This window comes from Mus pahari, chromosome 6, assembly GCF_900095145.1.
Source record: "Mus pahari chromosome 6, PAHARI_EIJ_v1.1, whole genome shotgun sequence".
NCBI classification, from domain to species: Eukaryota; Metazoa; Chordata; class Mammalia; order Rodentia; family Muridae; genus Mus; species Mus pahari.
Window position 1 is genome coordinate 80292647 of NC_034595.1, and position 15518 is coordinate 80308164.

Genomic DNA, 15518 nt, shown 5'->3' on the forward strand with positions numbered 1-15518 from the left:
AGTCCAAGGTGATTCCCTCTCCAAAGGGCTGACTGTGTGCCCTTTTCAGGAAAGTAGCAACTTGGAAGAAAACCAGGCATGCTGAGGTCTCTGAACAAGGAACTCTTGTTTCCTTTGCCCTCCTCCGTTGCCTACAAGAGTGCCTACTTAATTAGGATAGATTGTATCCTCTGATGGCTATATTCTTTCTTGACTTAGGCCAGAGGCATTGAAGTACAGCAGGTCTCCTTAGTCATCAATTACGACCTTCCCACCAACAGGGAAAACTACATCCACAGAATTGGTCAAGGTGGTCGGTTTGGCCTTAAGGGTGTGGCTATTAACATGGTGACAGAAGAAGACAAGAGGACTCTTCGAGACATTGAGACTTTCTACAACACCTCCATTGAAGAGATGCCCTTCAACGTTGCTGACCTCATTTGAGGGGCTGTCCTGCTACCTGGCCCTAGCCCAGGGTTCAGTCCTGGGGTGGGGCCAAGGAACAGCTGGAGGGGGAAGAGAAGGGAGCCAAGGGATGGACATCTTGGTTTTGTTTTGTTTTTGTTTTGTTTCAGTTTTTTTCTCTCTCTCAATTTGAATAAATGTCACTTTTTGAGGCAAAAAAAAAAAAAAAAAGAACTGGGCACAGTGGCCTATGTCTGTAACTCCTAAAGGATTTGAGGCCAGCCTGTTCTGTGTGAAACCCTGTCCAAAAAGAGAAAGAGAAAAGAAAGCTACATAACTCAGTATTAATACACAGTACTGGATCAAAGCCGGCCTTGGCCCCTCCGGGGCATGGGCAGTATAGAAAGGGCCTTCCACTGATACATAACGCAGCAGCGACTAGTGTTCCTGACGAGCAGCTGAGGAGATCCCAATCTCACTAAGGCTCAAGGGTCAGTGACTTTCTCAAAGTCATATGGCTAGGAAAGACAGGAAAGTCACGCTTTGAGCCAGCTCTGACTAGCTGTAAAACCATGTTCTTCGCATGCAACCAGCTGCCCAGTGCCCCTGCCCACGTCCTGCCCCTGCCCACTTCCGGAGCTCTCCTCCAATCTCGAGTGGAGTTAATGGCCATTAAGATAAAGTCTGATAAAGCACACTTAACATCGGCTCTGCATCCCTCTTCAGTGACCTCGCCTTATCTGGCAGTCCAGGCCCAGGAACAGGCCTGAGTCCAACCCTGGCTGCGCTCTGGCTGGCCCTCAACCACCACGCAATCACTATCTGTAGGCCTCAGTTTCTCTAATTGTAGTAGTGTGGAAGAGATAATCTCTAAGAAGTCCTTTGCATGTATAATAACTCTGCCCCTGGATGGTGCTCCAAGCATCTGTCCCGTTCCATGCCTCTGTCTGTCTGTCTGTCTGTCTGTCTGTCTGTCTGTCTGTCTCTCTCTCTCTCTCTCTCTCTCACACACACACACACACACAGAGAGAGAGAGAGAGAGAGAGAGAGAGAGAGAGAGAGAGAGAGAGAGAGAGAGAGAGAATGAGAATGACCTTTTAGAATCATTCATGGGCTAGAAAGGTGGTTCAGGAGCTAGGGAGATGACTCAATTGTTAGGCGCATGGTCCACTCTTCCAGCAGACCCAGGTTCATTCCCCAGCACCACATGCAGGGAATTTAACCTTCTTACATGTACATACATGCAGGCAAAACACCAGTACAGATAAAATAAAAAAATAAATAAAGTATAAAAAAAGGAAAAAAAGACTCAACTTATCACAGGCACCTCGGATCCATGACAGCTGGATAAGCCCCTTATCTAGAAAGCCCAGCACGACCACAGGCAAGTTCAGCTGTCACAAGTTGGTCACAAGTCTCCCCCAAAAGAAGAGGGGGGACCGAGGGAATGGGAGGCCTCAGCCCTCCTTCCTGCCTTGGAACTTGGAAGACCTCAGGCCCTCCAGCTTTAGAAACAAGGAGAGGATACTAGGAAGGAATGCCAGGCAGTCTGACCCCTCAGTCCCTTCCCTCAGTTTCTCCACCTAAAGAGGAAAATGGAGCCCCATAAGGCCTGGTGCCCGACAGGACAGGGTGAGGGAATGGAAGAGAAGGTAAAGTGGATGGCTCTCCTGAACTCTTAGTTGGCAGTGTTCATCCCCCAGGCTGTCCAGGACCATGCACCCTGCTGGCCTGGACACCAAAACAGCAATCCCAGCAGGACGCAAAGTCTTTTCAGCCCAGGGATGCTCTGCCTTCCTCACTCAGACCCCTTTAATGGCATCTGATGAAGACAGGAAACCGTCCTTCCTTAGATCTGGGCTTCCCTTTTTTTTTTTTTTTTTGGTTTTCTTGAGACAGGGTTTCTCTGTGTAGCCCTGGCTATCCTGGAACTCACTCTGTAGACCAGGCTGGCCTCAAACTCAGAAATCTGCCTGCCTCTGCCTCCGAGTGCTGGGATTAAAGGCATGGTGGTACACGCCCGGCTTCCTGCTTCCCTTTCTACCTGTTCCCACTCTAAACCCTGAGGGCCTCAATACCTAACTCCTGCCCCTCTCCCAGGGCACATCTTACTCTCCGGCTTGTAGTAGGGTCCAGGGTTGAGGGTTCAGGCTGCCTCTGCCTATCTCAGACATGTGTCCATCCACTCGTGAGCTGGTTAGGGACACGGACTTGGGCACACGTCACAATTTAGCTACCTTCTCTGTAGCACTGAGCAAGTGACCTCCCTTGGCTGAGCGAGCTCCCCCTTATCCATGTGTAAAGTGGAAGACAACAGCACAGCTCTTGTCACTTGCTGCAAGTTACGTGAAGGGAGTGTGCACTGGGCCTGATCTCTCTCTACACTAGCTACTGATACCAGCCCACACCCAAGCAGGCCTCCGGAGCCACTGCTCCCAACATCCCAATAATCCCAGGTCTTTGTCAATTCTGCTGCTTCCTCCCTCCTCCGCTCCCACAGCCCCCACCCTGCCGGAGCCCTCAGCTCATCACCTCTCCCCTGAATTACAGCAACAGGCTCTGAGCTTCCACTCTCGACAGCCCCACCCCCTACCCTAACCTGCCCTACCTGCACCTGCCCAGGCCCTGGAGCCATCTTCCTAACACACCAGTTCTGTGGGCTCCTCCCTTTTCTCAAACACCTTCCCTGGCTCCCAGTGACCTGGATCCTTCAGCTCTTTCTGGCCCCTCCGCCTTGTACTTCCTCAATCCCATAAAGTGAGCAAGCACTCAAACTCCAGGCCTACACCGGGGCCCGTGAGACTAAGAGGGACCTTGAATCTGCAGGATAAAGGGACTGAAACTTCGAGGGATCCAGTGGCTTACGCCTTTAATCCCAACATTTGGGAGGCAGAGGCAGGTGGATCTCTGTGAGTTCAAGGCTAGCCTGATCTAAGAGTTCCAGGACAGCCAAAACTATAGTGAGACCCCGTCTCAAATAAATAAACCACTTCTCCCTAACCCCCAAGCCCAGTTCCAATTCTATGCCACGCCATATTTCACAGTAAAGCCCCAGCTGTGCCTCTAGCCTGTCAACACTCCAGGGCTAAGCCTGTGGCTCCTCCAAAGACTGAGTTAAGAACATTGCCTCTGTTTTCTAAAACTGACCCCAGGACAAGCTTTTGATGTACAGCCTGGGACAGTTCCCAGCCCTGGCCCTGTGTTGCCTTGACAATGCCCACGGCCTCTTAGCAACACCTTGGAGTTTGAGTGGCCCTGGAGTTGCAGCAATGGTCAGAAGAGTCACTGAGCACCCCAGAGTGAAGTCGGATGTCAGAGCCAGGCCTAGGGGCGCATGCCCATAATCCCAGCATTCGGGAGTTAGGTGAGACCTCCGGCCCATCCTCTCTCTCCGTCCTCAGCCTTTAGGCTAACTGTCATGCCCAGCTCCAACCACCGCCTTCTTTCCCGTTCCTTCACTCCAAAGTTTGCACCCACACTTGATTCTTAGGAAACAAACACATGAAATGAACCATCACAGAGCAGAGGAACAGCCCTGCCCTAGCCCAGCCCTGCTGGCTTTGAGAGTGGAAGAACCACAGCCAGGACTTCACAGTTGACAGGCAAGGAGACTACTGGCATTTCTCATCAACGCCCACCTTCTGAGAAATCGTCAAGAGTACACCTGAACAAGATTAACCCCTCCTACTGTCTGATCACCATCACAACTCAAAACCACCCAATGCAAACGACCTTGAACAAGGCCCTTCTCTCTAGACCCCAATCTCTTCATCCTTCAAATGGCTAGCCACAACTCTGTGGGTCCCAGGTCAACCGTGCTGAGGTCCTCTCCTTTAAGACAGGCCCGGTGTAGGAGCTATGGAGGTCTAGGAAACCAAAAAGAAACCTGACCAAGGTCACCAGCGCCTCTGGCAGTGGCACTGAGAACAAACCCCTCTTCTCTCTCTCCTGGCTTCCCATCACCCTTATGTGGGGAGCAGAGGGAAGAATGAGATCATCAGGCTCCACAGTTCTCCAAAAATGTGGGCCATCCTGAGAACAGAGGCGGATTTTCCCACAAGGGCCCCCCATCATCCCACTTCCTCCTGGATTCTCTCCTTACCCCAGACCTACAAGCACCATACTTAGAAGACCTGCATCGGTTGAAGCTTCCCGTTTTGGTGGGGTGTAGTTTTAAATCCACCTTGCCCCTCTGCATTTACAAGGTGAGAAAACCAGGCCCTCCCTCCAGAACCCCTTGGGACTCTCTGGGATACCCAGAACTGTCGCACTGACAAGGGAACACCAGGAACGCCATCTCAGCCTTGGGATTGGAGGCCTTCCTCATTCCCTAGCCCCCACCCTTGGAGACTGGAATGTGACCCGCGGAGGGATCCCGCAGCACGCCGGGAAGGGCTGCAACAACGTTCCAGCCCGCTGGCTGCATTGAATGGGGGAAGATGGGGCGGCCACCTCGGAAACTGCGGGGGTCTGGGGGGGGCCAAGAGAAGGTGCAGTGGCACGGTGGGGGTGGGTTCAAGGAAGCAGTTGGACTCCCGCTCGCGTACCGGGGTAGGTCCCCAGCCTTCAGCTCTGGTTTCCTGCTTCTTTCCCCTACCTTTGTTTTCCCTCCCTCCTGCAAACTTTCAGACTGTTGGGGGTAAAGGTTTGGAGAACAAGTGTGTGTGTTGTGTATGCACATCCATGTGTGTTGTACACAGCGCCTTAGAATCTGCCTATGACCCTGTGTGTACAGCTGGGTGCCTAAGACACTGGACAACTGTACCTACATGACTCATATGTGTGCCTGTGTGTCAACCTAGGCGTGGGTGTAGCTCATGTGGCCATGTAAACCGTATGCACAGGTATATGTACCTGTGCCTCAGGATCTGTGTCCGGGTGCCAGTGTGTGGGTGTGACTGTGTATGCGGGTTTTGGTCTCTGCACCCACATACACGAGAATGGGTGTTGTGTGCAAGATGTGAAAATGTACGCGTGCCCGCCCGCGGGTATGAGTGGGTACGTGTGTGTCCGTGCGCATGTGAGGGGTGGGATCTGAGCGGATTCCCGGCCCCCCACTCTCACGCCCACCAGGCCCCGGGAGGGGACGGCGCAGCACCGGCGGCGACTGCAGGGACCCTCCTCCCCGCCTGCCCCGCCCCCACCCCTACCTGCGGGCCGCTTCGCCGATCGCCCGAAGCGCCAGAAGCTGCGGGTCCGGGGGCCGCTAGGGGCCTTCCTCTTGTGGTGTGAGTTGCCCATGGTGAGTGCGGGAGCCGGCACAAGCACCCAAGCGCGGCCCAGCCAGCCCGGCCGCCGGGCCCGCAGCCCCGGCAGGGAGGCAGCAAGACGCGCGGGCGGCCACCGCGGGCGCCCCCAGCCCCAGTCCGGCCACGCCCCCTAGCACTGCGGCCAATGGTCATGCCGGGGGTGGGGCCAGAGGAGGGGCGGGGCCTGGCGCGAGGCCTGTCCGCTCCACCCCTCCGAGAGACCAGGGAGACCTGCTGAGCCGCCCCGCCCTGAGCGCTCTGGGAAAGGCTAGGACAGTTCAGGTTGGGTAGGCGGGTCGGGGAATCTCCCAGCCCAGCAGCCTGCATCTCAAGGAGGACTGCAGTGGAACTGGGAGGCTAAGGGACTGGCCTCCAGACAGGCAGGACCTTGCTGCTGCTGTGCCCACCGGCCACCACCCCATGAGTGTCACGTGTTTGTGTATCGCCTCTCTCTCTTGAACCCGGGGAGTTGAAAATAATAGTAGCATCTTTTTACTAAGTGCTCAATGAGTACTGCGCACTGAGCTACCTGTTTTCATGCGGTGTTTCACTTCATCCACAAAATAATTCCACGAGGTAGGTACTTCTGTCATATCCATTTTACCAGTGGGGAAACTAGAGTCCCTTGAAGTCAGTTGGCCGACCCATATTCAAGGAGCATTCTACAGAGCTAGGAGTCACATCCGGACTCACCTGTACCCACATTTTCCCTTGCCTTTCTGTTTATCTGTCTCTGCGTGACCTTGAAGGATGAATGCCTGTGCATCTATGTGTAACTTTGAGCATTACTATGCCTATGTATTTGTATAGGTGGACATTACATATACACTCCAGCCTAAACATCTGGGTGGTCTCTGAGTAGTATAATCGTGTATTGAACGTGTGTCCGTGCTGAGCCTGTTTTCATGTCCACGTGTATACTTTCATGTATTTAGTTAGCATTGTGACTGTCACACTCAGGGTAGCAGAGTAGCAGAGATTTGTTTGTATTTAAGTTTGCAACCATCTGTCTGTGTGTGTGTCTGTGTATATACATATACATATATATGCATAATGTTTATCAATAAGACTATGCTTTTGTGTTTGAGATTGACTACAATTGTTTGTTGTTTGTGTGCACATGGAGGTTATTAACATCTGAAGTCACCCATGTATCACATTGTAGAGCTGTGTGCCCTTCAGGCAAATCTCTATTTTTTTTTTTCAAGACCCTCACTAAGCCTTAGCACTTCTCAAAATCTTCTAGGCTGCCCACGGCCCTTTGCCTGGCCCCTCAGACTAGGTTGAGAGTCCAGAGCCCTTGGTTCTGGTTTCTAGTCCTATGGCCTTTTCTCACTACCAGCTGAGCAAGCCTCTCTCTATGGCACCACCCTGCTGGAGTGCCCAGTAATTCCAGGACACTCAACCTTCCCTGAGGCCCTTCTCTTACTAAGAAAGAACCTTAGGCTAACAACAGTGCTGTCCCTGAAGAGCTGGCATGACATGCTCTGTGTACCAAGCAGTATGCACCAATCTGCATAGAGAATAGAATCCTGTATCAAAGCTAGATGATCTGGCTGGCGGGCAGGCAAGCGAAGGCACTAGCTGACATGCTTTACCAACTGAACTAAGTCCAACTCCCAAGATCCTCATGGGAGAGGGAGACCAACTCCCCCTAGGTGACCTCTGACCTCCACATACATCTGCTGACTCCTGTCTTTGCCTGGAAGATTCCTTCTCATCTCCAAAGTTTTGCTTGACCCTCTGCACCCCCATGTGCCCTTCTCTCTGGCACCAGTTCTCTGTTCTTCCACAAACATTAATGCTGCCCTGTGATTTGCTGATCATACCTCAGGACTGCCCAGTGCCAATCCTAGCACTTGTCTTTTTTTTTTTTTTTTTTAGATTTATTTATTATATATAAAGTACACTGTCCTTCAGACACACCAGAAGAGGGCATCAGATCTCATTACAGATGGTTGTGAGCCACCATGTTGCTGGGATTTGAACTCAGGACCTCTGGAAGAGCAGAGCCATCTCTCTAGCCCCCACACTTGTCTTAAGACGTTGAGTTATTTGGGTATCTGCCTTATTAACCACAAAAAATATCAACAAGGATAAGAACTGTGTGTGTATGTATCACCCTGGGAGACCGAGGCTCAGCCTAGCAGATGTGCCCTGCCCTGTGTGCTGCTGAATCAGATGAAGATGGAGATGGTAAGGCCTATGCAGAAGCGGTAACAGCTCTAGCATCTGTCTGGATACGCAAGTGGTGGCACTGGTGGGGGTAGTGGTGATGGCACACGTGCACATAGGTGCTTTTTGTTTCAAAGGCTGCACCTGCTGCAGGACCCTGGAGATTTGACCCTCAGATGCCAAATACCGGAGAGGCAGGGTGATCTGGGAGTAAGAGGGGACCAGTATGGTGGGCATTAATATGGCTATGCATTTGTACAGGCAGATGTGACATGTGCAGCGCATGGTTAGCCTTGGGTACCTTGTGACACCACTCCTGCTTACAGAACAGTGGCGAAGTTTCCACCTAGCTAGAACCCTGCAGGAGAGAACATGCTAACCAGGCAGAAGGCGGAGCCGGGCTGTCTCCTCCCACTCTCAGGAACCTAGCACGTATCATAAGCTCTGCCACAAGATTCAGGTTCAGTGCCCATGCAGGCAGAACTGCCCCTGTGGCCCCTGTGAGAGGAGCAAGGATTCCTCTGCAGAGCAGCCCTGGGAACAGTGGGGAGACACACACACACACACACACACACACACACACACACACACACACACACACACACACACACGCACACGCACACGCATGAAGCGCACTCTAACAGGAGGCAAGGGGTAAAGATCTCACTCCTCCAGCCCAAGGCAGCTGCCTTCACCTCCTTCCTTCCCGAATTCAGCCAAACAGCTGGAGGTGGCCTTGGGGACTGTGTCCCCACTCTCCCCACCCCACCATGCTCCTTGCGGGCCAAACACTATACAATGCTCCCTCTCATTCCAGTCCTTCAGCATGTGACAGGCCAGGAGCAGCTGAGAGGTTTTGAGTATTCGGGGAGAGGGGATTTCCAGGGGTGTGGAAGGGTGCCTGCTCTGCTTGCTGCTGACAAGAGTGTCATAGGGGGGCGGGAGGATGTGGATTTTCCTGGTCACAGCTCAGGCTACCCCAGTTCCGCAGACCCTGTGGCTAGTGCTGTTTCCACAGGGAATTCAGGGGGCAGCCCACCATAGACTGCAGGCTCTTCCCAGGCCTGAGGGGGGTTCCAGCAGAAGGCTGCATGCATGCAGGAGGCAAGAGACCCGGAACAAGGCCTGAAGGTGTCTTGAGAGAGGGAAGGGGAGGTTCCCTCGAATCCTCCTGGCTTCCTTCCTGCTCTTCCCACCCTGCTAGAGGCACCTCTCTGGGAAGGGCTTTTCTGTTTGAAGTCTGAACAAAGGAGTGAGGAAAGCTAAAGTCCGCCTGGCTCCAGCTGGGGTGGGCTCCAGTCCCAGGCAAGGATCCAGTCAGCTCAGGTCAGCTTCTCCAAGAAGGAGGACCTTGAACAAGTCACCCCTCCTCTGTGCCTGTCTCTAAGTACCATGAATGTGTTCCCTATGATATCAGTTTTGACTATCTAGGATTAAAGCTGCCCATGCTGGATCACCTATGACCCGAAGTCACGTAGTGCCAGGCCCTGTGCTGGGCAGGGCCAAGGGCAGAACCATTTTAACTCAGCCTCTGTCCTCGGGGACCCTGGATAGTAAAGTATAGAGAACCCCCAGAACTCCAGCCAGCCAGCTGGCCCCCACCCCAGCCACGCCCACCTGCCCAGTGACTCCAGCTTCCTCTCACCCCTCAATGCTACTGCACATGGCACCTCAAGGAAGCTGCCCTTGATCTCCCCAAAGCATCTCTGTCCTGCCTTTTCTTTGTTTTGGTTTAGTTTTTTTCAAATGAGATCTTATGTGGCCCAGGCTGGCCTCCAACTTGCCCTGAGTGAAGATGACTTTAAACTCCTGATCCCCCTGGCCTCTAACCAACCAAGTACAGGGACTGCAGTCCCGTGCCACCATGCCTAACTCTGGTCTGGATTCCCAACCCTTCCTTATTTGTTCCATGACTCTTCGTTCCCAGCTCGCACACTCAGATCCTGAGGTTCCAGAATGAGACTTCTCCTCTCTCCATCCCCATTCAGTGCCTGGCATGCAGCGTGTACTAAGCATTTTAGAAATTAGGGCGCTGAAGAGATGGCTCAGCGGTTAAGACTGCTCTTCCAAAGGTCCTGAGTTCAAATCCCAGCAACCACATGGTGGCTCACAACCATCCNTAANNAGATCTGACNCCCTCTTCTGGAGTGTCTGAAGACAGCTACAGTGTAACTACATATAATAATAAATAAATCTTGGATGGAAGGAAGGAAGGAAGGAAGGAAGGAAGGAAGGAAGGAAGGAAGGAAGGAAGGAATTAGTTAAGCCTTCCTTTTCTGTCTAAGCCCAAGGCAGGCAATACCCATCACGTCACAGGGACCAGAGGATACACAGAAGGACTACCTACCCCCTCTGTAAAAGACCACTCTACTATAGCAGATGGAACCCTGCACCCATTACATGGGCCAGACCCCAAGCTAAAAATCTGGGTAGAGGCACCTACCCAAAGGAAAACCAAATTCTCTTAAACTTAAATCTCTTAAGCAGGGTGCTTTAAAGTCTAAGAGTATCAAAGATGAGGACAGTGGGGCCTTAAAGGATGAAGAGGAGCTCACTGGGTACAAGAGGCAAGCACAGCCCAGGCAGAGGAAATGCGCACTACAGGACAGCTTGTGAGCATCCGTGAAAATGCTACTGAAAAGCAAACAGACCAGCTTCAAGCAGAATGTGCCCAAAGACTGTGTTTCAGAAGGATGCAGACTAATGACTAGTGAGGATGTATACTTGAAAGGCCAGCCTGCTCTACACACGGCAAGTTCCAGGCCAAATGGGGGGCCAGGCAGACTCAGGGAGACTGTCTCATAAAAGGGGGGGGGCTAGAGAGATGACTCGGTGATACTTGTTGCTCTTGCAGAGGACTCTGGTTCATTTCCTAGCACCCACATGGTGGCTTACAACCATCAGTAGCTCCAGTTCCAGGGAATCTAACACCATAACACCCTCTTCTGACCTCATGGGCACCAGGCACGCCCACATCATACACATATACATGCTGGCAAAATAGTCATACACATAAAATAAATCGAAAAAGTTTTGGTGGTTTTTTTTTGTTTGTTTGTTTTTGGTTCATTTTCTATTTTTCCAGACAGGGTTTCTCTGTGTAGCTCTGGCTGTCCAGGAACTCACTCTGTAGACCAGGCTAGCCTCAAACTCAAGAGATCCTCCTGCCTCTGTCTCCCAAGTGCTGGCATTAAAGGTAGCACAACTGCCCATGTAAGGATGTAAGACAGACTGACTCCACTGGAGTGAACGGTCTACTTTAAAAACAGACAAACAGGACTAAAGAGATGGCTCAGCAGTTAAAAGCACTGACTGCTCTTTCGGAGGTCCTGAGTTCAATTCCCAGCAACCACATGGTGGCTCACAACCATCTGTAATGGGATCTGATGCCCTCTTCTAATGTGTCTGAGGACATCAACAATGTACTCACATACATAAAATAAAATCTTTTTTTAAAAAAAAATAAACAAACGAAAACCCACCCTAGACTCTACAAACTCACACCAAGGACAGCCCTCTGGACGTGAGTGGTCAAGTGGAAGGCATGGCGTTCCTAGGGTGACCTCTGTTAGACTTGGCAGGGAGAAGGAGTTCTTGAATCCTCAGTGTCAAAGCTTATCAGTGCCCAAGGGACACAGAAGGACCACACGCCTCTTCCCCAAAGCTGGTGCACTGGAAAGCTCTTTCACACTTTCCAGTTAGAAACTCAGCTGCAGTCACGTGACTTTGGAAAGTATGGCCTTTGAAGATTGTCACTACAGACATCACTTCCACAGACAGGGGCAGGGTTTCCTGTACCCCAGGCTGGCCAATGTACCTCCCTGTGTAGCTGAAATGACCTTGAACTCCTAACACCTGCCGCTACCTACCAAGTTCTAGGCTTATAGGTGTGTGCTACCACACCCAGTTCATTCTGTGCCGGGGACACAGGGACAGAGATCAGAACCAGGGCTTCATGCATACTGGGTGAACACATCCCTAACCCCACGCTACCTGTCTTGGCCTCAGTATCCCCATCACCTTGAGCAACTGTTTTGCATCCTGAGGACTTTTTCCACTGTTCCTCCAAACACAGGGAAAGCCCGGCCTGTCTGACTCGGGTCAGCTGTCCTGCTAACTCCCTTCTTCCACAAACTGCTCACTACCTCCAGGAAGTCTTCCCTGGTTGGCCACTGGACCTGTTCTGGCATCAGTCCCAGAAACACTTCATCCCTACACACTTGTCCAGGCGATCTTTCCAGAAAATATAGACTCCTGTTTGCTTTTGCTTTTTCAACTTCCTCTTATATCTGCCCTCTCCTGTGAGACGAGGGGAAACTCCACCTTCTTTGACTCCACATCAGTCAGAATCTCTCGGCATGCAGGTGTGACTAAATGAACTGAACTAATTCCCGAGTCTTGGGCACCACACATGGAAAGGCCACCACCACCCAACGGAGCTCCACGGCTCACAAAGGGTTCGCATGTCTGTTATCTAATTGGATTCTCAAACGCCCTGGTTTTATAGGTAAGGAAGGGTGGGCATGAAAGGGTGAGTGGGCAGCCTGGGTCCTGAAGCTTGAGAGGAACAGAAGAACTGTTCCCATGGGCCAGACTCCTGCCAGACTCAAACCCACTTTTGCCAGACTGGACTAAGCTTATAAGCACAATCTAGCAATCCCTAGCGTTCCATGCAGACTTCTCTTTGCTGTGAGTGGGACATGTCATTCCTATCATATCACATCTCATATCATCCCTAATGAGAACCTTGGGGAAAGGTCACAGGTCATCACAGCTGAGTCCAGGGAAAGGTCCCCTCTGGGTCCTATGAGGCTGTGAGCTCACAGTTGTTTGAGCACTGTCATGGGTCTTCCTAGGAGACCAGAATTAAGCTCATTTGCATGCCTCTTGATCCTTGCCCACTCTACCCTGTTCCCTAGATTCCCCCTGGGCTGCCTCTCTGGAGAGTGGGCTCCATGAGTCCTTCAAGACTCCCCTTTGTGTCTTCTGGAGAATCATGTTCATTCTTGAGGCATCCGACTTTGTTAAACCTGAGTTTGGTCAAATCACTCATTCACCTTCAGTAAGCCTCAGGGTTTTCTCCCATGGGATTCCCACCCCGCCCCCAACCCCAACTCCCCAGTTTGAGACCAAGCATTGATATGTAGCCTAGGCTGGCCTCAAATTTATTCCCCTGCCTCAGCAACTCCAAAGCTGGTGGAGTCCTGCCACCATGCCCGGCTCTGCAAATGGGATCTAGTGAGGGAATGGATGTAAGTCTCCTGACACATTTAGAGTAATCAATCAATGTCAGGTTTCCTCCTTTCTGTTAGAGCTGTGAGAGGAAGAATGGGGGGCAGGGGGGGGGGAGACTGCAGCAGCAAGGGAAGCAGAGACCTGGGCCTCTAGATCTCTGACTCTGAGAGTGTGGTGGACTCGATGAGCTTCCCACAGAGGCCTCTCAGTCCCTCAGAACGCTCCTGGTATCCCTCCTTCCCCCACCCCCCAGATCCATTCTGATGGTCACCTGCCCGGAAAGAGTTAAGCCTCCAGCCTCCCCTTCCTGGCCGGTGGAGATTAGAGAGATCGGATTTATTTCTCTTAATAAACAGAAAAGAAGTTGGGCCAGGCAGGTGACAGGGACACAATCGGAACAATTGGAGGCTGGAGCAAAAGGGAACAAGGCTGCCCTCAGAAGGACCTGCACACTTGGAAAGACAACAGCTCAGGGCAGAGGGTGTCACCCATGCACGTGGACTCTGTGAGGCCGACCTGCTGCCCAGAAAGCCCAGTGCCACTCAATACCCAACACAAGAGAGAAGGAGGCTAGGCCACTGAACTGCCAACCCCAGGAGGTTCCAGTGCTAACCTACCCACAGTACCTGCAGCCTGCTCGCCTGAAAAAGAGAATCCACTCCCTTAAGGTATCCCACTGGTCCACTATCCTGCCTGACCATCCGACCACCGACCACAACCTGTATTGCTGTCTTTCTGACACAAGCTCTCTTAAGGCAGAGGGGAATGACTTCACCCTGAATGCCAGTGGGGAAGGAACCCTGGGACACATCCCCTCCAGTTAGGGGCTGCAGAACCCTGGGAAACACCCCTCCAGCAAACCTTCCCTAGGGGCTTGGCCCACTCATCTCAGTCCCAGCCCCTAAATTTCTATTTGTGGCTGGGCCGCAAGGGAGCAGGGCCCTTATCCAAAAGGAAGATCTGCCGGATGCAATCGTACAAGAGGCTTTCCACCCTCTTCCTGACCCCTAAAGTCCCTTCTGATTCACCAGAGGTAGTTAAAGGACACTGAAGGTAAACACGGCTAGGTGGGATGGGTCATTCCCTCACCTTCAGCACTTTAGCTTGGCAGTACAGGAAGATAAACTTCCAGCAGCAGCTGGCCTCTACCCCCCCCCCCCCCAGCAGAGACTAAAGGTCTCCCCACCAAACTGAAGACAGAAACAGGAGATGGGGGAGAAGCCAAACAAGTGGCCAAAAAAGTACAGTGACCTTAACCGGAATGTAAGTCTGTTTCCTCCTTCCCCATCTCTCAGGCTTCCCATCCCTTCCGGTCCAGGGAGAGCCATGGGTTCAAAACTTCCCAAGACTAGATAGAAAGCAGCTGCTGATTTCACCCGGGGCAGCAGAGCAGGCAAAGGCTCTCCACCTCCCTTGAGCCTCAGTTTCTCCATTTTCAACACAAGCAGGTTCCCACGGGGACAAGGGACTAGGGAGAGTGGTGAGTGATGAGGAGCGGCCTCTGGTTCAGGAAGGTGATCTCACCACCTCAGGAGGTGGATGTTTGTGGTTTGGCCCAGGTAAGAGGGGGGTGCGATGGAGGGGGGTGGAGATGGGAAAAACTAACACTGGTAACCTCAGGCAAAGGACTCCAAGCTGAGTACTTTGTGGACCTGGAACCAGGATCTACCTGGAGGGCAAAAAAAAACTCCTTTTGAGTAGGCTGACCCTAAAGACCCAGAGACCTACGACTTCCCAAGACCCAAGGCCACCTGCCTCTCCCATTGGCCCCGGGCCAGTGTCAAATCTCTGACCCCCTGACTCAGCAGAGGGCAGAACCTAGGAGAAGGGAAGTGTCTTTCCACCAGAACAGCCAGCCAGCCAGCACTTCCTGCTTAAACTAGGGGATCCCTGCCCAGATGGGGGTCTCTGCCCCTCAAAGTTGGATAGGTTGTGTCCCTGGAGCCGCGCAGGACCTATCTTGGGGTGCCCTGGGCTCTTCGCTCCCCCCAAAACCATTGCCTAGGAGACAAGTCGTCCACATACAGCCGACCCCACCAGAGGAGCCACCCTGCCACACCCTCGGGCGCGCTCGACCCAGGTGCCAGGCCAGCTCACCTCGGCTTTTGCCCTTGGCCCGCTTGGCCTTGTCGTCCGCTTTCTTAGCCCGCGGGGCGGCGGACTCGGCGCCCTCGGCCCCGGCCGGCTTCTTCTTGCGCCGTTTGCCCCGCAGCCAGCTGAAGGCGCGGCGGAGGCCGGAGCGGGACTTCTTCCTGCGCGGGGGGCCGCCGGGGCTCCCCGGCTCGTCGGCCGCAGGTGCGGCGGGGGGCGCGCGGGCCGCCATGGCGCGGGGCTGGGGAGGCGCGGTGCCGGCGGCGGGGGTCAGGCCCCCTGCAGCGCGGCGCCCATGCGCGGGGGCGACCGCCGCCGGAGACGCGCCCGGAGAAAAAAGTTTGGGCGGCGGAGGCCGAGCGATCGCTGCGGGGGCGGGGGCAG

At 53.0% G+C, this 15518-nt stretch overlaps 1 protein-coding gene and 1 non-coding gene across 3 annotated transcripts in view; one reads left to right on the forward strand and one right to left on the reverse strand.

The window, feature by feature from the left end:
- The window catches only part of Kiaa1522 (KIAA1522 ortholog), a 30657-nt gene extending 15352 nt beyond the window's left edge, over positions 1-15305 (reverse strand). The window contains exon 1 of one of the 2 annotated variants that reach the window (XM_029539634.1): positions 15141-15305. Coding sequence is in view for 1 of the 2 variants with exons in the window: in XM_021200332.2 (XP_021055991.1) it covers positions 5535-5625 (91 nt within the window). In the remaining variant the exon portion in view is untranslated. Of the gene's footprint in view, positions 1-5534; positions 5721-15140 lie in introns of those variants that run through there. The other variant, XM_021200332.2, reaches the window with a different exon arrangement.
- Positions 2-139, forward strand: LOC115064291. Its single transcript, XR_003844133.1, has one exon. It is a non-coding gene; the product is annotated as a small nucleolar RNA SNORA67 (small nucleolar RNA).
- Positions 15306-15518: the final 213 nt, after the last annotated feature.